Source organism: Thalassophryne amazonica, chromosome 15 (assembly GCF_902500255.1).
Source record: "Thalassophryne amazonica chromosome 15, fThaAma1.1, whole genome shotgun sequence".
Classification (NCBI taxonomy): Eukaryota; Metazoa; Chordata; class Actinopteri; order Batrachoidiformes; family Batrachoididae; genus Thalassophryne; species Thalassophryne amazonica.
In genome coordinates, this window is record NC_047117.1 from 41,446,976 (window position 1) to 41,468,702 (window position 21,727).

Below are 21,727 nucleotides of genomic sequence, written 5' to 3' on the forward strand. Positions count from 1 at the left end.
ATGTCACTAAGGTTAGAAGTAGTGTTGTTATATAAGACACAGTGAGAACAACTGGTCAGGTATGATGTCAACCATGCAAGGGTATTCCCAGTAATCCCAAAAGTATTCTTCAACCTATCGAGTAGAATACCATGATGCACCATATCAAACACAGTACTAAGATCTAACAGCACCAGAATCATAGTGGTGTCAAAATCCATTGCAAGGATTCTGCATTTACCACTTTAGTGAGAGCTGTCTCTGTTGAATGATATGTTCTAAATACAGACTGCAGTGGCTCAAAGAGATTATTCTCAGTAAGGTGGTCCATGAGCTGCTGTGAAACCATTTTTTTTTTCCAGAGTTTTAGAACAAAATGATAGATTTGATATCGACCTATAGTTTTTCAGTATACTAGGGTCAAGATTAGATTTCTTAAGTCATGGTTTAATCACTGCAGATTTGAAACATTTAGAAACAGATAATGACAGATAACTTATAAACAGATAATTAACTACATGTTAATGACATGTAGTTAATGATCATTTCCAGAACAGTTGGCCCATGAGTGGGCCACAGGTCCTCAAACAGTTTTGTTGGTATAGGGTCAAATAAGCAGGTTGTGCTTTTAGCAGATATTACAAGTTTCGTCAGTACTCTTAGTGAGATACTATCAAATTCTGTAAATCTTGGTAAAACCTCAGTAATGACACCCACCTCAATAACAGTGTGCAGTGGCTGGATTATGGCATGCTGGCATATATTTAACCAATGCCATCTATTCTTGAAGTAATCGAAAAAGTCTTGGGCTGTAAAGGGAGAGCGACTAATAGGTGGTCATCCATGAATAAGTGTTGCCACCGTGTCGAACAAGAACTTTGAATTATGCTTGTTTTTGTCGATCAAATCAGTCATTGGCCTGCTTTGTAGCTAGTAATGCATGCATTAGGCTGTACGCTTAGTTTTTTCACTAGGAGCACAGGTGCTCCTAAATGAAAAAATTTAGGAGCACAGATAAAAATTTAGCAGCACTGTGAAATTTCTTGATACAATTTTATTATTAACACAAAGACACATACTATACAGAGAGTACCTTTTCCACACACACATGCACATTTTATATGATTTGATTGTTGTATTTATTTCATTGTTTTTTACTTCCTTTTCTATCGTTATTTACATCATTGTTTTTGTCCATTTCATTACTTTTTGCTGTGTATTTCTTGTATTATTTTTATTTGCAAAACATCATGCTATCCTCATGCACTAGTCACGGAAAGATCTTAACCCAGTCTGATCTGAATTTATGAACTTTGCTAGTAGTTCTAGACCTACTGCCAGTTTCACTGCCTGTTGCCATCTCCTCCTGATCCTCCTCACCATTTTCCTTATCTCCCCAGGTTCCCTCCCCTTTTTCCTTGGGTTTCCTTTGAAAGTACGACAAAATCATTTTCTAGTCTCCTCACACACCTTTCGTTGTAAATGTAGCTGCTATGCTAGTGCTCGCTTATCTGACTGTACGAGCTAGTCGCAAGCCAAGACTCAGAGCATAGCCAATCAGTGCAGCTTGTGCGTTGAGATGTCACCGCGTCATCACAAGAGGTCTACATTTCCCCGCTCGGTCACATTTTACAAGGGAAGGATAAAAAAGGAAATATTAAGTTGTAGACTCTTGTCGATTTGTACAGATGTGGGAATGGTTTTCTCTATGGGATATACAGTGGTCCCTCGTTTTTCGCAGGAGTTATGTTCTAAAAATAGCCCGCGATAGGCGAAATCCGCGAAGTGGCCAGTGTTATTTTTTACAATTATTATAGATGTTTTAAAGCTGTAAAACCCCTCACCACACACTTTATACACTTTTCTCAATCAGGCATGAACATTTTCTCTCGTGTGTAAACACTCTTAAAGTTCAAACCTGAGTAGAAAAATAAGACCAACCTGTTTTCAGGCCCAAACATTTATTTGAGAAATAATTATGATGTCTTTTAGAACTAACAAATTTAATTTTAACGATCAACGTACAAGGTTGGACACATAAGAAATTATTAATAGTAACTGACCAGTATTTCACAGTTTCTCTGATCGCGCCTCTTCGTCCTGGCGCCGCTGCGCTGTCACGTCTTTTTCCACTGACTCACACCTCGCTCCAGGTGTCTTTTTCCGAGTGTAGAACACAGTTATGGTAGTTGTTGGCGCTCTTTTTTCTTCTGGGCGAGAAGATTCTTATAAACAGACACGCAGAACACAATGCACGTGCTCTCCCTTCGTGCACTGTAAAAAAAAAAAAAAAAAGCATGCAAAATTGGACTAAAAAAAATCCGCGAAACAGCGAGGCCGCAAAAGGTGAACCGCGTTATAGCGAGGGACCACTGTATTTATTCTGGTGTGATTTGCACTAATAATAATTAGTTATATAAGGCTTTCCAGGAATCAAAGCAGTAACCAAAATAAACTTCAATAATAAAAGAAAAAATGGCAATAATAAATAATACAATGCACAAAAACCCCAAATTAAAAATAATACAGAAAAACGTTGTGACCTACACTTCGGAAAATATGGTATGTTAATACTGCAAATATGACAAGCTTCAAGCATTGAGTTATTTTACTGACAAGGGTGCGAAAAAAATCTCAGGAAACCAATTGTTTATATATCTGTTTAATTTTTGTGGCATTATTAGCAGAAAATAGTTGGCTTTCGATCTATAGCCTTCTGTAGTCATGAAAATATGTTGTTATTAAAAAAGTACTGATATATGGTGAAAATCGCATGAAATTGCTGGGTTTTTTTTTAAGTTGAAAATTTCGGACAGTGCCATCTGTTTTGCCCTGTTACACATTTTGTATTTATATAGGCACCCAAACGTTTGCATAGAACTCACAAACCTTTTTTGAAATTTCAAAACTCCAGTTTTTAGGTATTCCATTACAATTTGTCTAAGAAAGTCATTGCCAAATGACAAACAAGCAAAGTTGAAAATCACAACAAAATTTAGACATTGGAGCCAAAAGCGGAACTTCTAATACTTGTCTACTCCTAATTATTCATGGTAAAATTTTGATATTGCACACAAACATGTGGAACATATGTTAATACACAAAATTAATTTTTATCTATTGGTAAATACAGCGTGCTTATGTCACAAAGTAGACAGCCAGCCATATCAGAAGTTGAATGTGTGGGGAAAAAAAAATACTGCCCTCTGTTAAAAAAAAAAAAAAAATAAAAATCTCAAAAGATTTTCATCCTAGCTCAATGAAAAACATATCTTGCTATTGCCAAATATATAGCAATTAGTGAGATTGTATTTAGATTTCTGTATCTCCTGTATTTTTTGCGATTATTTTTTTTACAAAGACCTTCACCGTGGCGCTGTAGAGGTATTTTTGAAAACATGGCGTAGGTTATGAGAGGTTAGATCTATTTCTGAAACAGATATATCTATCACCAGGAATGATGTTCCTGCTCACTACAGAAAAAGCACACTGCTCAGGTCAACCAATGATACTGTCATTGTGCAGTGGTATGAAAATGGAACCTTCAGCAGGATTAGGTCTTCAAATGTTGGTCTCCGAGCTGAGAATAGAGATGCTGCAAGCAGGGCTTCTCGCAATGAAAATACATTGCACCTCTACCATATGGCACTGTCTGAGCTGAGACGGGACTAAAATGTTAAGAATATTGTAGAATTTCAAGAAATTAAGTTCATATGTTTTGATGAATTTAGTGCTGTCTCATAGGTCTGTAAAACTTAGTTACTGCCAAGGTTAGATATAGCTTCGGTTAAGTTCACATAACTTTTTTTTTTTTGGATAAAGATTTTGTATTAATTCTTTCGATTATATATTGATAAGTATTTTTGTTCAGCTAGAAACAGTATTTTTATTGTGTTATAAGAAAGTTTATTTTTTGGCTTCTATGTCAGTATAATGTAACTCAGTACTTGAACTATGTCATAAGCACCCACACGATAAGATCAAGACAAATGACAAATTTAAGAACACTTTAAAAATAATATAAAGGCTGTGAAAAAGTATGGAATAATGCAATTCAACTATACTCTGATAACCAACCAGCCATACACATGAGGAGCAAACCAGAACTTAGTGCTTTATCATTGTTACTTTCACTCCTCGTTTTCCCCCATTATGTCTCTCTACAGGGGATAATACACTGCTTTCAAGAAACTGCCAAACTGGGTCCACTGGCATTTTACAAGGTCAGAAACCGGCTCGACACACTACGCTACACTACACCACACTACCCCCCCCCCCCCCCCCCCCCCCCCACACACACACACACACACACACACACAGAATGGTTGTGTAGTACAACCCCAACTCCAATTTGAAGTTGGGACGTTATGTAAAATGTAAAGAAAACAGAATACAGTGATTTGCAAATCCTCTTCAACCTATATTCAGTTGAATATACCACAAAGACAAGATATTTAATGTTCAAACTGATAAACTTTATTGTTTTGTGCAAATATTTGCCCATTTTGAAATGGATGCCTGCAACACATTTCAAAAAAGCTGAGACAGTGGTATGTTTACAACTGTGTTACATCACCTTTCCTTCTAACAACACTCAATAAGTGTTTGGGAACTGAGGAAACTCATTGTTGAAGCTTTGTACGTGAAATTCTTTCCCATTCTTGCTTGATGTACGACTTCAGTTGTTCAACAGTCCGGGGTCTCCGTTGTCGTATTTTCTGCTTCATATTGCACCACACGTTTTCAATAGGCGACAGGTTTGGACTGCAGGCAAACCAGTCTAGTACCCGCACTCTTTTACTACAAAGCCATGCTGTTGTAACATGTGCAGAATGTGGCTTGGCATTGTCTTGCTGAAATAAGCAGGAACGTCCCTAAAAAAGACGTTACTTGGATGGCAGCATGTGTTGCTCCAAAACCTGGATGTATCTTTCAGAATTATTGGTGCCATCATAGATGTGCAAGTTGCCCATGCCATGGGCACTAACACACCCCCATAGCATCACAGATGCTGGCTTTTGAACTTTGCACTGGTAACAATCTGGATGTTCTTTTTCCTCTTTTGTCTGGAGGACACAACGTCCATGATTTCCAAAAACAATTTGAAATGTGGACTCATCAGACCACAGCACACTTTTCCACTTTGCGTCTGTCCATTTCAAATGAGCTTTGGCCCAGAGCAGGTGGCGGCATTTCTGGATGTTGTTGATGTATGGCTTTCGCTTTGCATGGTAGTGACATGTTTCTGTCCTGTTTGGGTTCCAGTCTTATTCATCCCCTTTTCTTTTCCTTCAGTTTAGCCCAGTCTTGCCTTTGTTTTTTTTTTTGCCGCTTGATTATTTTCATTCTTGTCTGGTTCTGATTAGTCATGTTCATCTATTATTCTGTGTCCCTGGTTTTGGTTCTTTGTTGTATTCTTGTAGTTTTGCTCACGTTAATTATTGTCTGCCTTAAGCATGTCACATTTTTCACCGTTAATCTTAGTTAATCCAATCACTTAGTTCTTTTGGTTTGTCTTCATTGCGTTTTCTTCCCTCACTCTCTTGCACCTGTTCCTCATCTGTCAGCCACGCCCCCCTTTCCAGATCCTTCGTCCTCGCGTGCACCTTGTTTTCCTGTCACCACCTTCCTTATTTAAACTGAGTCTGTTCACTTCCTCATTGCTCGTTTGTTGATGATTATCACTTATCAGTGCCTCGTCTCTGTCCTGTTTATACCACGTGTTTTGACTCTGCTCTCTTTTCTGGATCCTGCCTTTTGCCTCAGCTCTGAAAAACCCAGTTTGCTCATGTACTGACCCTGCTTGTTTTTTCACCACATCTTCTGTCTTGCCCCTGCCTGGTACTTTTGCTCCGCAGACTGCCTTCCTGTTTACCAAACCCCTGCCTGTAATAAAGACCTTTATTTTACTCATACGTCCTGTTTGTGAGCCTGCATTGGTGTCCAGCCTCTGTCTGTGCCTTGCCTCCACTCAGCCTGATAGGTAGAGTTTTAACTTGCACTTGTAGATGTAGTGACGAACTGTGTTAACTGACAGTGGTTTTCTGATGTGTTCCTGAGCCCATGCGGTAAGATCCTTTACACAATGATGTTGGTTTTTAATGCAGTGCCTCCTGAGGGATCAAAGGTCACGGGCATTCAATGTTGGTTTTCGGCCTTCCCACTTACATTTAGAAAGTTCTCCAGATTCTCTGAATCTTCTGATTATATTATGGACTGTAGATGATGGAATCCCTAAATTCCTTGTAATTGAGCTTTGTGAAACATTGTTCTTAAACTGTTGGACTATTTTTTTTTCACGCAGCTGTTCACAAGGTGGTGATCCTCGCCTCATCTTTGCTTGTGAACGGCTGAGACTTTTGGGGATGGACCGCTATCAAATTCTGTAAATCTTCTGTAAAACCACAAAATATGTCTGGTTTCTTCAGTAAGCAGCCTATACAGTATTGTGGCTCTGCTCACTTAAAGGACCAAGCAGAGTGCGGACTTGGGTACAGGGATAGCTATTGTACCCAAGCGGACTTAGCACTCACCTGTTTCCAATTAGGTGCTCTTTGAGCATTCATCAACTTTCCCAGTCTTTTGGTGCCCCGTCCCAACTTTTTTGAAATGTGTTGCAGGCATCCATTTTAAAATGAGCAAATATTTGCACAAAAACAACAGTCTATCAGTTTGAACATTAAATATCTTGTCTTTGTGATGTATTAAATGGAATATAGGTTGAAGAGGATTTTCAAATCATTGTATTCTGTTTTTGTTTACATTTTACAGAACGTCCCAACTTCATTGCAATCAGGGTTGTACAAGTTGTTAAAATGCTTTCTTGTCATTAACTCATTGGACTGAATTATGCTTTTACCACCAATCAGACAATGCTGGAATAATATGAAGAAAAAAAATCATGAATCAGAAGCTGCAGGGATCCTTACATTTGCTTTGACTTCTGTTTCTTAACAGACCATATGAACCCAAGAAATTTCATGTTTTCTATGGTCAGCTTCATTTCATTTGTTAATATATGTCTATTCCTGCAATTAGTCTGTACTACATTCCAAACAAAGTTGGGACAAAGACAGTTTATTCTAAATATAGAGTTGAAGGCCTGGTTTACTAAGTTCCCAGATAATGAGTCCAAAGTTACATGGGCCATCCAGACTTTTTTACTTAGTCATTTTGCTCTTGCATCATTTGTCATTTAGTATTATTGGCAGAGTTTACATAAGTTTGATTTTTGTGTCATAGTGACTTGTATATAAAGTGAGTGCGTTTGAGGTAAAATCATAGAGTAGAGGGGCATTGTCATGAACATATCTTGTGTGAGGCTGTAGTGTGCAGCTTTTCCACATTGATTTCCACATTGATTTTTAAGCAACTAAATCACACTTATTTAAGGCAGAATTCCCTGAAATTTGTATGTTTGTCCCTAATTGAGCAGATTATAAGAATTCATATCTTAAAAATAAGACAGTCTCAAGCAAAAATACCCCTTAAAATAAGATTTGAATTCTTATTATTCATCCAGGTACTAGAATTGATGCCTTGATGCAAGACTAAAGACTAGCAAAAGACCCCCTTAAAATAAGACTTGTATTCTTTTTACTTAGCGAGCTTTTAGAATTGATGTCTTAATGGAAGACTAAAGACCAGCAATAAAATCTTAAAATAAGAGACGGTTTCTTGCAATCACAGTAATTTTATTTCTGCATTCAACATAATAAATGACATTTGACAATTCTGAATGTATATAAAACTGTATAAAATGCAAAATGACAAATAATAAAAAAGAAAAGAACCAGCCAGCGATTGTATAAAACACAAAATGGCAAATACAAGAATACAGAACATAACTCCTCTATGAACAACTTTGTGATTGTTTTAAAACTTATGGAGAACACTGGCTGCTGCCAAAAACTATGAACATGATAAAACACAAAATGACAAACACAGAACACAACTTGTGATTGTTTTCAAAACTTATCGAGAACACTAGCTGCTGCCAAAAACTATGTACATGGTAACAATGACACAGAGCTCGCAAGCACTCCACTCGGTCATGGCCTGATTGTGTGTTGCAGTTTTATCATGCTCGTGTACTGCATCCTCCAGCAACTCTGCCTGCAATACTGACAGTAGAGTGGAGATGCATTTTGGGTAGGTGAGATGTAATGCATAGTACCCCAAGAGATACAGCAGGCTCTCATGAAATTCCTGGGTGTCAAAGGTGTTGATTGGTTTGTTTCCCACTGCAATCATGCAGTTTCCTTCGGAAAGGAGCACAACTGGGGACGTCAACACCCCCTGGTGCAGGTATGCATTTAAAAATGCTCTAATCATACTGAGAAATGTGCCGCATTTGTCTGATCATAACGATTCCAAAAAACGGTATAGCTTGGACTTCGTGACTGAATGTTATGGAGTAAAAACAGCAAGAATGGTGACAAAGGTCAATTTCAGTTTGTACAGAGGTCAAAAGTTAAAGTTGCTGCAAGAAGTAAGAAGTGATGCAAGTTGTTGGTTGGGTTAATAGGATTCTAAAAAGGAATAGTTTGCACCATCTGTCATGCTTAGTTATATTACAAGGTAACATACGAGGTCTGTTAGAAAAGTAACGGACCTTTTTATTTTTTGCAAAAACAATATGGATTTGAATCATGTGTGATTGCATCAGCCAAGCTTGAACCTTCGTGCGCATGCGTGAGTTTGTTCACGCCTGTCGGTTGCGTGATTCGCCTGTGAGCACGCCAAGTGGGAGGAGTGGTCCAGCCCCCGCGTCAGATTTTCATTGTCAGGAAATTGGCTGATCGACTGCCGCTTTGCTTCATCAAAATTTTTTCAGAAAGTGTGAGAGACAGACAAGTGGAAACCATCTGGAAAATTCAGATGGCTTTCGGTGAAGATCTTATGGGGATCACACAGATTAAGGAGCATTACAACCGGATTAAAGATGGCCCACAGCAGCGGATGGTGCACCGCGCACCGAGCGGCGATCGACAGGCTCAAATGACCAGATCTTTTCCAAAGTGACCGCTTTGTTGATCCGGGATGTCGTCTGACTACCAGAGAAATGGCAAGATAGCTGGACATAGCACTTTTTCAGCACATTCCACTGTTACAGGAGTTTTTGTAATGGAAAGAGGAGCGGAGAAATTCGCGTGTCGGGACGGAGGCGCAGGGCACAGAACAAAAAGCAACGCCGTGATGAAGCCTCACAGCACATGTTGTGGCATGTCCAGCTCCTCCACAATTTCTCGGGTAGTCACACGACTGAAAAGCCACCGAAAGCCGTCTGAATTTTCCGAATGGTGCAAGAGCTGGGCATGTCAGGGCATGTCCTGTGAGACCAACACGGAGGTGCTTTTGTCCCGCGCCATGAGCGGCTCCGTGGCGATTTTCCCCGCTCCTCTATAAGGCGCACCCTCAATTATGGGGTCCATTTCTGTACTTAACCCATATATTAGGCGCACCTGATTATAAGGTGCATGCTAAAACATATAGTCTACAAAAAAGGTCACGGAAGCAAAACATTGAGTTTATTTGAACTTTATTCTAGTATCTAGTATCTACTATTATTCTGCTATTTAAAAATACTCACATAACTCGCACAACGCTGCCTCCCTGTCTTAGTGAAGGTGTGTTCATCGTCTGTCATCCATCGCTCCCAACCCTCTCGCAACTTCACTTTGAATGCCCTGTTTACACCAATGTCCAGCGGTTGGAGTTCTTTTGTTAGTCCTCCAGGAATGATTGGCAAGCTCCGAATTAGTTTTCTTGACTTGGTTTTTCACAGTAGCGGTGAGATGGGCGTGCATGGAGTCGCAGATCAACAGGGATGGTGATGCATGGAAAAAGCCATCCAGTCTCTTTACATACACTTCTCTCAGCCACTCACTCATTTTCTCCTCGTCCATCCAGCCCTTTTGATTGGCCTTAACGATGACTCCAGCTGGAAACTTTTCTTTTGGCAGCGTCTTCCTCTTAAAAATTACCATGGTCAGATACCATTACATTACCATGTACAACCCCTGGCAAAAATTATGGAATCAACGGCCTCGGAGGATGTTTATTCAGTTGTTTAATTTTGTAGAAAAAAAGCAGATCACAGACATGACACAAAACTAAAGTCATTTCAAATGGCAACTTTCTGGCTTTAAGAAACACTATAAGAAATCAGAAAAAAAAATTGTGGCAGTCAGTAACGGTTACTTTTTTAGACCAAGCAGAGGGAAAAAAAATATGGAATCACTCAATTCTGAGGAAATTATGGAATCATGAAAAACAAAAGAACGCTCCAACACATCACTAGTATTTTGTTGCACCACCTCTGGCTTTTATAACAGCTTGCAGTCTGAGGCATGGACTTAATGAGTGACAAACAGTACTCTTCATCAATCTGGCCCCAACTTTCTCTGATTGCTGTTGCCAGATCAGCTTTGCAGGTTGGAGCCTTGTCATGGACCATTTTCTTCAACTTCCACCAAAGATTTTCAATTGGATTAAGATCCGGACTATTTGCAGGCCATGACATTGACCCTATGTGTCTTTTTGCAAGGAATGTTTTCACAGTTTTTGCTCTATGGCAAGATGCGTTATCATCTTGAAAAATGATTTCATCATCCCCAAACATGCTTTCAATTGATGGGATAAGAAAAGTGTCCAAAATATCAACGTAAACTTGTGCATTTATTGATGATGTAATGACAGCCATCTCCCCAGTGCCTTTACCTGACATGCAGCCCCATAGGCATAGGCAGTCATCTTTATAAATCTCATTGGAACGGCACCAAACAAAAGTTCCAGCATCATCACATTGCCCCAATGCAGATTCGAGATTCATCACTGAATATGACTTTCATCAAGTCATCCACAGTCCACGATTGCTTTTCCTTAGACCATTGTAACCTTGTTTTTTTCTGTTTAGGTGTTAATGATGGCTTTCGTTTAGCTTTTCTGTACGTAAATCCCATTTCCTTTAGGCGGTTTCTTACAGTTCGGTCACAGACGTTGACTCCAGTTTCCTCCCATTCGTTCCTCATTTGTTGTGTTGTGCATTTTCGATTTTTGAAACATATTGCTTTAAGTTTTCTGTCTTGACGCTTTGATGTCTTTTTTCCCTCTGCTTGGTCTAAAAAAGTAACCGTTACTGACTGCCACAATTTTTTTTCTTGATTTCTTATAGTGTTTCTTAAAGCCAAAAAGTTGCCATTTGAAATGACGTGTCATGTCTGTGATCTGCTTTTTTTCTACAAAATTAAACAACTGAATGAACATCCTCCGAGGCCGGTGATTCCATAATTTTTGCCAGGGGTTCTAATGTTCTCTGATTGGTTTATCGCTGCCAGCATATGTAGTGTACGTATTCCGTCCCTGTGTCAGCGGGAAATGGTCCGTCGGTCAAGGACAACATCGTCGGTCGTTTTTACAGATTTTGGAATTCAGTGCACACATAAAGCACACCGGATTATACGGCGCACGGCCGATTTTTGTGGAAATTTAAGGCTTTTAGGTGCACCTTATGGTGCGGAAAATACTGTACATAACTGAATCCAAACCAACTAAGAACATTACCAGACAGGAACATTGAGCAGCCAATAGCAATTTCAGTACATGCTTTACTTCATGCATCTCTATCTGTGCGAAAATATGTTGAATCTTCCTAACACATCACCTAATGATTGTATGTCTTACCGTAAGAACATGGAAGATGGCCTCACTGTTTGTTCCTAATTTCTTCTGTGCCATGGTGGTAGATGGGACGACCTGTGGCAAAGCTCTGAATACCGGTGTTGCATGTTCCACTGTTTTGACAGAAAGCACAACACAGTATAAATAAACCACTCATGCGACCTTAAAATGATTCAGAAAGCTAAAATGACTAATGTCATCATGTTCTTTAAATATAAACATACACAAATCAAAGACGTGGCCTCACCTCCATCTAAAGTTTTTGGTGGTCTCATTGCTCTCTACATTACACCATAGAACTGCACCCTGGAGCAGAATTTCTCCCATCTCTCTTTCATCTCTGAAATGTACCTGGGATTGGTTTGCTGGATATTCTTTGTAACTCATCTTGGACCTGAAAGACATTGAAATAGGAAGGCAGGAAATTAACTGAAACATCATTGCTGATAGTCTTACACTTATGACTGACGTCCCTCTCTTTGTACTAGTGAACAAGTCAGAACTGGTTGCAAGGGGTAAACATACCGTATTTTCCGGACTATAAGTCGCACTTTTTTACATGTTTTGGCCGGGGGTGCGACCTATACTCCGGTGCGACTTATAAATGAAAAATATACCGGTAGGATCTCAATTAATTTACTGTAACAAAACAATTTTACGTGACAGAGTCGATCTATGTTTTAAAATGGCCACCGGAAAAGGAAATGCAATGCATCATGGGCACTGTAGTATGACGGCCATCCTATAGTTCACGCTGGTCGCGATAACCAATCAGAGAACAGAACTTTGGATGCGTATTCCTCACCTCACCCACAGCGTGTGAAGCTGACGAACACGGTGCTTGCTGTTATTCCGGCTTGGCGAACAGAACAGCTTCAACCCTTGGATATCAATGTGAGCAGAGTGTTTAAGTTGACGCTGAGAGCTGCGTGGGAGCATTGGGTGAGCGACGGCGGAGGATTAGCGTGTGCACTTGGAAGGAGCTGGCGTCGATGATTGTGAAAAGCGTTTGAAGCAGACGAACATGGTGTTTATTCCGGGACGGCTAACAAGACAGCTTCAACCCTTGGATATCAGTGTGAGCAGAGTTGACGCTGAGAGCTGCATGGGAGCACTGAGCGACGGCGGAGGATTAGCGTCTGCACTTGGAAGGAGCTGGATCGACACCGCTGGGTGGTCATGAGCTGCGCAGGTAGGCGCTGCATGGTTCGGCTCGCAATGTGGTCCGCAAAATACAAACATATCCGTAGGTAAAATGCAGCTCACGAGAGGGCACTCAAGGCTTGTGTGACTGTTCCTGCGACTTCTGACTACCATAGAAAAATAAAAATTTTAACGTTACTGATAACATAACAAGACAACGGAGAAGGCCCGAAAAAATGCCACCAAAAAGAAAATCATACTCTGCAGATTGTAAGTTACGACTGGTGAAATATGCATCCGAAAACGGTAGCCGTCACAATATTATCATCTGAACTTTTCATGTTAACATACCTGTATGTCCATGGGACTTATAGTCCAGGGGACCTTATTTATGGTTTATTTTTCTTTATAATGGATAAAGTGGCTGGTGCGACTTATACTCCGGTGCGACTTATAGACCGGAAAATACGGTAATACTTACATGATCCATCTCCCTGAAACATGGGTAGGCATGCAGAATTGTGGCTGCTCTGTCTTGACCTTTTACTGCATCAGATGTGATGAAACACCTTCTGGATTCAAACTCCAGGTTTAGGAGTTGAGCCTTGTTTGGATTCTTGGATCTGCAGGTTTCCTGTAGTGTGTTATAGTGTCTTGCCTGGGTTTTCTGGCTGTCTAACAAACTGTCAACTGTAGCTCTAAGAATATAAAAGGAATGCATAAAAAAGGTGAAGTTAGGTGTGTAAAAGTTTAACATATTTTCAAATTATATTAACACTAGGATGGAACTTGAGGTAACGTAGTTCATTTTGACGATTTGAACTTAGCTATTACAGTGCGTTTTGATAAAAGCAACAGCACAGATTTACCAGATAAACAGTCTGCTTCATTCTGCACCAACATTTGGCTTTGTTAGTATTAATGTTTTAACAAGGCAAAAATCTGACTGACTATGACCAACCATTTCTGCAGTGTAGCCTGAGCTGATCAAATCAACTATCCAGACTCACTCTACTTCATTACTAATCACTTGGCTATTTAAACAGCATTTTAGAAAACTGACCATCTGTAGTCTGTACTAGCATCCCAGTAATCAATGTGGACCACACTGAGCAACAACATCTGCAGTATACTTTGATCAGAATGCCAGTCCAGATTCAAAGAAGCTGTCTGCTTTAACACTTAGCTGGCTGCAGCATATAAAAAAAACATTTAACAAGGTAAACAATACATTAACTGATTCATTAACTACTCCAAGCAGGTTATCTTACATGCAAATCATGGCTCATGATGGGAATGATGGGAATGATGGGCTGCGGTTCATTACAACATGGTAATATAACTGGGGATTATTTTATAATGGCTGAGTGGATCCTTGTTATTTGTTGGTGCCACTGATGTGCACTGGGACGCTTCTAGTAGTTACAACACCTGTCGGAAACACATGGGTACTCGCAAGTACTTTGTTTTCGGAAGTCTGTGTAACCGTTTGTTGCTAATGCCGTACACTTTGAAACGGTACACAAAGTAATCTCGGTGAATCATCGGATGGTCACTAATAGCTTAAATCTAAATTGTTATGATTTCAGTGCAACATGTCCTTTAAATATTTTCCACACAGCACATTATCAATATAACACTGATTTTCACTTACTGCACCATAATGTAGAACACACCTTTTGACTTACCGTTCAATCTAGCGCTGCACCTCTGGAAGTTTTCCAGACCAGGACCCTGATGTCATCTCGTGACAGTGTGGGCATTCGTTCTTCTCCAATTAAATTAGTGCCAAGACACCAAGCTCATTATACAGGAAGAACTCTTTTCCATTGTTGAACCTGTTGCACTTTTCAAATTGTGTCAGAACGCTTTATGTTTTAAGATAAAACACACTATAATAGCTGTAGCACGATACTGACATAAAATGGAGTGGGTCAAAAATACTGGACACATTTTAAAATGCTAATATCTTTCACATACAGGAGTTTAGAAGACATAGGCTTTTATCTAGACATGATTCTGGCTGCAAATTAAAGATGTCTTTTATGTTAGGGTATTTTTGACTAACCATTTTTTTCCCCTCACAAAAATACAGCCAACAATGTTTCAAACCTAATACGTCAACAAAATGAACAAAGAATTTTGAACCTGGCCTTATCTAATGTTCAGATTTTGTTATTTGAAATGTATGCATATTAGCACATATTTAATTAGGTAGCCTACTTTGCATATTAACACATACGTACAAAAAACTTGCAATACATTTTTTCTCATGTCAATGAGTAATCAACTGATAATGTTTCTTGATGATATCTGTAAGTTAAAAATATTACCCTATTAGCCTGTAGTGTCTCATCTAATCAAAATATTTCTCATGTACAGACCATAGACCGTATATATACTGGTTGGAACCTGCGTGATGTCACCAATTGGTTTTGTATTGAGACCCAGGAGAGAAAATCAAGCCAGTGTATGTTTGGGCTAAGTTTTATATGGCACCGTGTTCACAGCAGCTAAACGATGAACTCATTAATGCATAAAGGGGTGGCGCGTGGCTCTAACGAAAGATGCCTGAGCAGGCCTCTCTCAAATCTAACCCACTTAACCTGGGTTGATGTGTTTATTAGATCATATGTTTGGGGGACTTGTTGTGGGACTGTCTTGGTTGACACACCTCTGCAACATCGCGTGGCGGTCGGGGACAGTGCCTCTGGATTGGCAGACTGGGGTGATGGTCCCTCTGTTTAAGAAGGGGACCAGAAGGTGTGTTCCAACTACAGGGGGATCACACTTCTCAGCCTCCCCGTAAGGTCTATTCCAGAGTACTGGAGAGGAGAATTCGACCGATAGTCGAACCTTGGATTCAGGAGGAGCAGTGTGGTTTTTGTCCTGATCGCAGCACACTGGACCAGAGCTACACCCTCCATTGGGTGCACGAGGGTTCGTGGGAGTTCGCCCAACCAGTCCACATGTGTTTTGTGGATCTGGAGAAGGCATTTGACCGTGTCCCTCGAGGCACCCTGTGGGGGGTGCTCCGGAAGTACGGGGTCCGGGGTCCTTTGTTAAGGGCTATCCGTTCCCTGTATGACCGCAGCAGGAGCTTGGTTCGCATTGCCGGTATTAAGTCAAGCCTGTTTCCAGTGCATGTTGGCCTCCGCCAGGGCTGCCCCTTGTCACTGGTTCTGTTTATTACCTTTATGGACAGAATTTCTCAGCGCAGTCAGGGTGTAGAGGGGGTCTGGTTTGGGAAACACATAATCTTGTCTCTGTTGTTTGCGGACGATGTGGTTCTGTTGGCTTCATCAAATCAGGACCTTCAGCATGCACTGGACTGGTTTGCAGCCAAGTGTGAAGCGTCCGGGATGAAAATCAGCACCTCCAAATCCGAGGCCATGGTTCTTGACCGGAAAAAGGTGCTTTGCCGTCTTCAGGTCGGTGAAGTGTCCTTTAAGTATCTCGGGGTCTTGTTCACGAGAGAGGGATGGATGGAGCGTGAGATCAACAGACGGCTCGGTGCAGCATCTGCAGTGATGCGGTCGCTGTATTGGACCATCGTGGTGAAGAGAGAGCTGAGTAGGGGGGCAAAGCTCTCGATTTACCGATCGATCTATGTTCCGACCCTCACCTATGGTCATGAGATTTGGCTCATGACCAAAAGAACAAGATCATGAAACAAGCAGCTGAGATGAGTTTCCTCCGCAGGGTGCTGGGTGCTCCCTTACAGATAGGGTGAGGAGCTCGGTCACTCGGGAGGAGCTCAGAGTTGAGCCGCTGCCCTTCCATGTCGAAGGGAGCCAGCTGAGGTGGCTCGGGCATCTTTTTCTGATGTTCCCTGGACGCCTCGCTGGAGAGGTGTTCCGGGCATGTCCCATCGGGAGGAGGCCCTGGGGAAGACCCAGTACACGCTGGAGGGACTACGTCTCGCAGCTGGCGTGGGAACGCCTCGGGGTTCCCCCGGAGAAGCTGGGGGAGGTGTGTGCGGATCAGGAGGTCTGGGCGGCTTTGCTTGAGCTGCTGCCCCCGCGATCCGACCTAAAACGAAGCGGAAGAAAATGGATTGATGGATGGATGTATGTTTGGGGGACTATGCTGTAGTTCTCCTCATGATTTACTTTGTTGTTGACATTAAAAGTTATGAGCCATGTATTTTCTCAGTAGCCGTGCATTAAGTGGATCAAACAGATGAAGCTAAAGACAGCTGCTAAGAATGCTAACACCGTTACCACACAACATTAAATCTGACAAGAGTTTCACTCAGTGTGTCTACTGTGCCAGAGATGTATGATCCGTTGGGACGTGTCACCGCACAACAAGCCAGACATGCGGTTGTCATAAAATACTTCAAACAACCAGACAGTCTGAGTCTCCATGGCCAGCTGCATCGAGCTAGAGACGAGACATGGAGACGCTCCGCACTCAGCAGCTACCACCTGTCATTTTTTTGTTACTCCTGCCCCTGTCCCATGCACCCAGCGAAATGTTTGATTCTGGAGATTTGAGCATGTTAGCTAAAACACGCACTTGAGCCAATAATTGCTGTGCACTTAGGAGACTGTTGGGACAGAATAATTGTTGACTAATCGAAAAATAATTAACAGCATTAGTCGACTAATAAAATAAAAGTTAGTTGCAGTCATAATGGAAATAAACATTTCAGAGTCTAAATTAGTGAAATATTTCATTTAGTGGCGTGAGCGCTGCACGCCAACCACCGTTGCAAGAACCTTTGAAATCTCATAATTGCGCCAAAAAGAGCTTGCGCAAACAATTTAATCGACAGTTTTCCTATATTTCACTAATTTCTACTTTGAAATGTTTCTATTGACACCATTTAATGACCTCTTAATATTTTTAATTTAGGCCTGTAGTTTGAAATGATGTTGGCTGTATTTCTGTGAACATAAAATCGACCCTAATATAAAATACATCTTTAATTCACGGCCTCAGTCGTGTGTTTCACAAACTCCTGTATGTCACTTATGCGACATTTGCACTCTCAATTTTATAATTCAAGATATTAGCATTTATAATGTGTCTGGTACTAGGCAGGATTTAAAAATTATATGTAGGTTTCCAAATCCTGATAGACAGATAAAAAAAAAAAATCATAGATCTAACAGGTTTGGTCGTAAAGTCAACACACCACACACGAACAGATTTCACTCACAAACATTCCCAGGTCAGACAAAATCTCTCGAGATTAAATGTGACTTCAGAGTAAACAGACGGAGATGGTTTGTGGATTTATTTAAAACAGAGAAAAAAACCAATACAAAAAATAAAAAGAAAAGGCATTCTTTAAAGGAGTGAAGACAGCGCGACCACTGGACTTTCTGGTAAGTCAGAACAGTTGTTTTGATTTTATTTTCCACTCCGTACGTCCATCACCTCGCTTTCTGATTGACTACACGTGCTCTTTTGTGGTTGGGGGACACAACACACACTGCGATATCGGGCCGAGACAGTCCAACGTGTTGAATATCCCAGATATGCGATCGGAGCGCCCTTGACGTCCTTCCGAGGAGATCAGAGCACTCTTAACACACCACACATGGTGGGAATATCTGATAAGATTATCTTTAGTGTCATCACTATTGTCAGGGCGTCTTTAAGCTTGTCGGAAGGGGAAGATCGGGTCCTATATCGGCCTAATTATCTTGCTGTGTGAACCAGAAGTGAGTGAATGTTCATGTTTTTGTCTTTTGCTTTGTGTTCCTTTCCACAGAGTTTTCAATGAAAATAAAATTTTTATTGTATGTTGAGGGAGTCTGTGTGAATTTGGATCTGAATGTGTGTGAGCAGCAGCTGTTTTAACGCGAATCTCAACTGTTAATTGTGGCTTTGTGCATCCCGTGAATTGTCACAGATGTGATCACATCTGTCCCGACTGCAGCAGTGATTAAAACAGAGCAGCAGCCGTTTTAACCCGCATGTCAGCAGGTTTATTGTTGCTTTGTACATGGACATGGAATGTTTCCATGACATTGTTTTTCGCAGGCATCATGATGACATATATATATATATATATATATATATATATATATACACACTGAGGAAAATAAGTATTTGAACACCCTGCGATTTTGCAAGTTCGCCCACTTAGAAATCATGGAGGGGTCTGAAATTTTCATCTTAGGTGCATGTCCACTGTGAGAGACATAATGTAAAAAAAAAAAAAAAAAAAATCCGGAAATCACAATGTATGATTTTTTTTCAATAATTTATTTGTATGCTACTGCTGCCAATAAGTATTTGACCCCCTACCAACCAGCAAGAATTCTGGCTCTCACAGACCTGTTAATTTTTCTTTAAGAAGCCCTCTTATTCTGCACTCTTTACCTGTATTAACTGCACCTGTTTGAACTTGTTACCTGTATAAAAGACACCTGTTCACACACTCAATCAATTACACTCCAACCTGTCCACCATAGCCAAGACAGGACAGCAGTGACAAAACTGTAGACCAGCACAAGGCTGGGATGGACTACAAGACAACAGGCAAGCAGCTTGGTAGAAGACAACAACTGTTTATTATTTATTAGAAAGTGGAAGAAACACAAGATGACTGTCAATCTCCTTCCGTCTGGGGTTCCATGCAAGATCTCACTTTGTGGGGTACGGATGATTCTGAGAAAGCTCAGAACTACACAGGAGGACCTGGCCAATGACCTGAAGAGAGCTGGGACCACAGTCACAAAGATTACATTAGTAACACATGATGCTGTCATGGTTTAAAATCCCTGCTCAAGCCTGGACATGTCCAGGCCCGTTAGAAGTTCACCAGTGACCATCTGGATGATCCAGAGGATGCATGGGAGAAGGTCATTGGTCAGATGAGACCAGAATAGAGCTTTTTGGAATCAGCTCCACTTACCATGTTTAGAGGATGAGAACAACCCCAAGAAAACCATCCCAACCGTGAAGCATGGGGGTGGAAACATCATACACTGGGGGTGCTCTTCTGTAAAGAAAGGGGACAGGACGACTGCACCGTATTGAAGGGAGGATGGATGGGGTCATGTATTGTGAGATTTTGGCAAACAACATCCTTCCCTCAGTAAGAGCATTGAAGATGGGTCATGGCTGGGTTTTCCAGTATGATAATGACCCCAAACACACAGCCAGGGCACCTAAGGAGGGGCTCTGTAAGAAGCATTTCAAGGTCCCGGAGTGGCCTGGCCAGTCTTCAGACCTAAACCCAACAGAAAATCTTTGGAGGGAGCTCAAACTCTGTGTTTCTCAGTGACAGCCCAGTAACCTGGCTGATCTAGAGAAGATCTGTGTGGAGGAATGTGCCAAAATCCTTGCTGCAGTGTGTGCAAACCTGGTGAAAAACTACAGGAAACATTTGACCTCTGTAATTGCAAACAAAGGCTACTGTACCAGATATTAACATTGATTTTCACAGGTGTTGAAATACGTAGTTGCAGCAGTAGCATACAAATAAATTATTTAAAAAAAATCATACATTTCCGGAATTTTTTTTTTTTTTAGATTATGTCTCTCACAGTGGACATGCCCCTAAGATGAAAATTTCAGACCCCTCCATGATTTCTAAGTGGGAGAACTTGCAAAATTGCAGGGTGTTCAAATACTTATTTTCCTCACTGTATGTATATATATATATATATATATATATATATATATTTCATAGAGGAGGGACCCAGGGTATATAGAGAAAAGGATGCTGAGGATGGAGCCACCAGGCAGGAGGAGAAGAGGGAGGCCAAAGAGGAGGTTTATGGATGTGCTGAGGGAGGACATGTAGGTGGTTGGTGTGACAGAGGAAGATACAGAGGACAGGGTGAGATGGAAACGATTGATCTGCTGTGGCGACCCCTAACGGGAACAGCCGAAAGACAAAGAAGAAGATAATATTTCACAGTTATATACAACACTTATAAGCATTTTGGTTTGATTTTAAGAGGCTGCGTTTATGACTAATGGCCGTGCAGGTGCACTGAACCTTCTCAGGGTTGCCGCTTTTACGGTGACTGCAAAATGAACATTTATCACTTAAAAATGAGTCATCATAACACAGCATCACACTTATGTAAAAAATGAGTCATCATAACACAACATCACACTTATGTAAAAAATGAGTCATCATAACACAACATCACACTTATGTAAACTTTGGAATTCATTTGGCCTCAGTTCTTAATATCAGCAGCAACATTCCACTGAAGTGTGCACTGGGACACTTCTAATAGTCACGTTACTGCTGTCGGAAACACACAAGTACTCACAAATACTTTGTTTTCAGAATTCTCTGTAGCTGTTTGTTGCGCATGCCAAATACATTGAAACCAGTCAAAGAAGTGCACAAAGTAATCCTGGTGGATCATTGGATGGTCACCAACAGCCTAAATGTAAATTATGATTTTGGTGGGACATGTCCTTTAACAAAGGAAATGAAGTTGACTACACTAAACATGAAATATCTTGGATTAATGTTGACTGAAATAGAAGTCAAAGTAAATATTAGGATCACTGCTTCTTTTTAATTTTTGCATTTTCCATAATTGTCCCATTGTTTTATGATTTGGCATTATAATGTAGATGTCAGTCATGCAAACAACACGTGTCAGTTGTAAAGTACCAGTGACATTTCCATTACACTCCAACCAGGTGGAAGATTAGAGCCTCTGTATCTGTAAGGACCTTTATCTGTAAGGTTCCTAATATCTGCCAGAATTTCTTGAAATATCTCAATAGAATATGAATAGACGAGTGACGGACAGAAGAGCGAATCTACACTGTCCAGGTCACAGGTCCTTCTATAAATTAGCATCTTCTACATATGTAATCATTTACTCTTTGTGATATTTGCTGTAACTCCTGAGTAAATGAGAAGTTAGAAACTTTGTAATATTAAGCCTCGGTCCCACTGAATAATGAAGGCTGAAGAAGGAGCCACGCA

At 40.7% G+C, this 21,727-nt stretch overlaps 1 protein-coding gene across 1 annotated transcript in view; it reads left to right on the forward strand.

Annotated features, from left to right (window-relative positions):
• slc25a10 (solute carrier family 25 member 10) overlaps window positions 1-21,727 on the forward strand; it is a 120,303-nt gene that overhangs the window by 95,841 nt on the left and 2,735 nt on the right. The window contains exon 11 of the mRNA XM_034189063.1: window positions 4,146-4,202. Coding sequence (XP_034044954.1) covers window positions 4,146-4,202 — 57 coding nt within the window. The remainder of the gene's footprint in view (window positions 1-4,145; window positions 4,203-21,727) is intronic.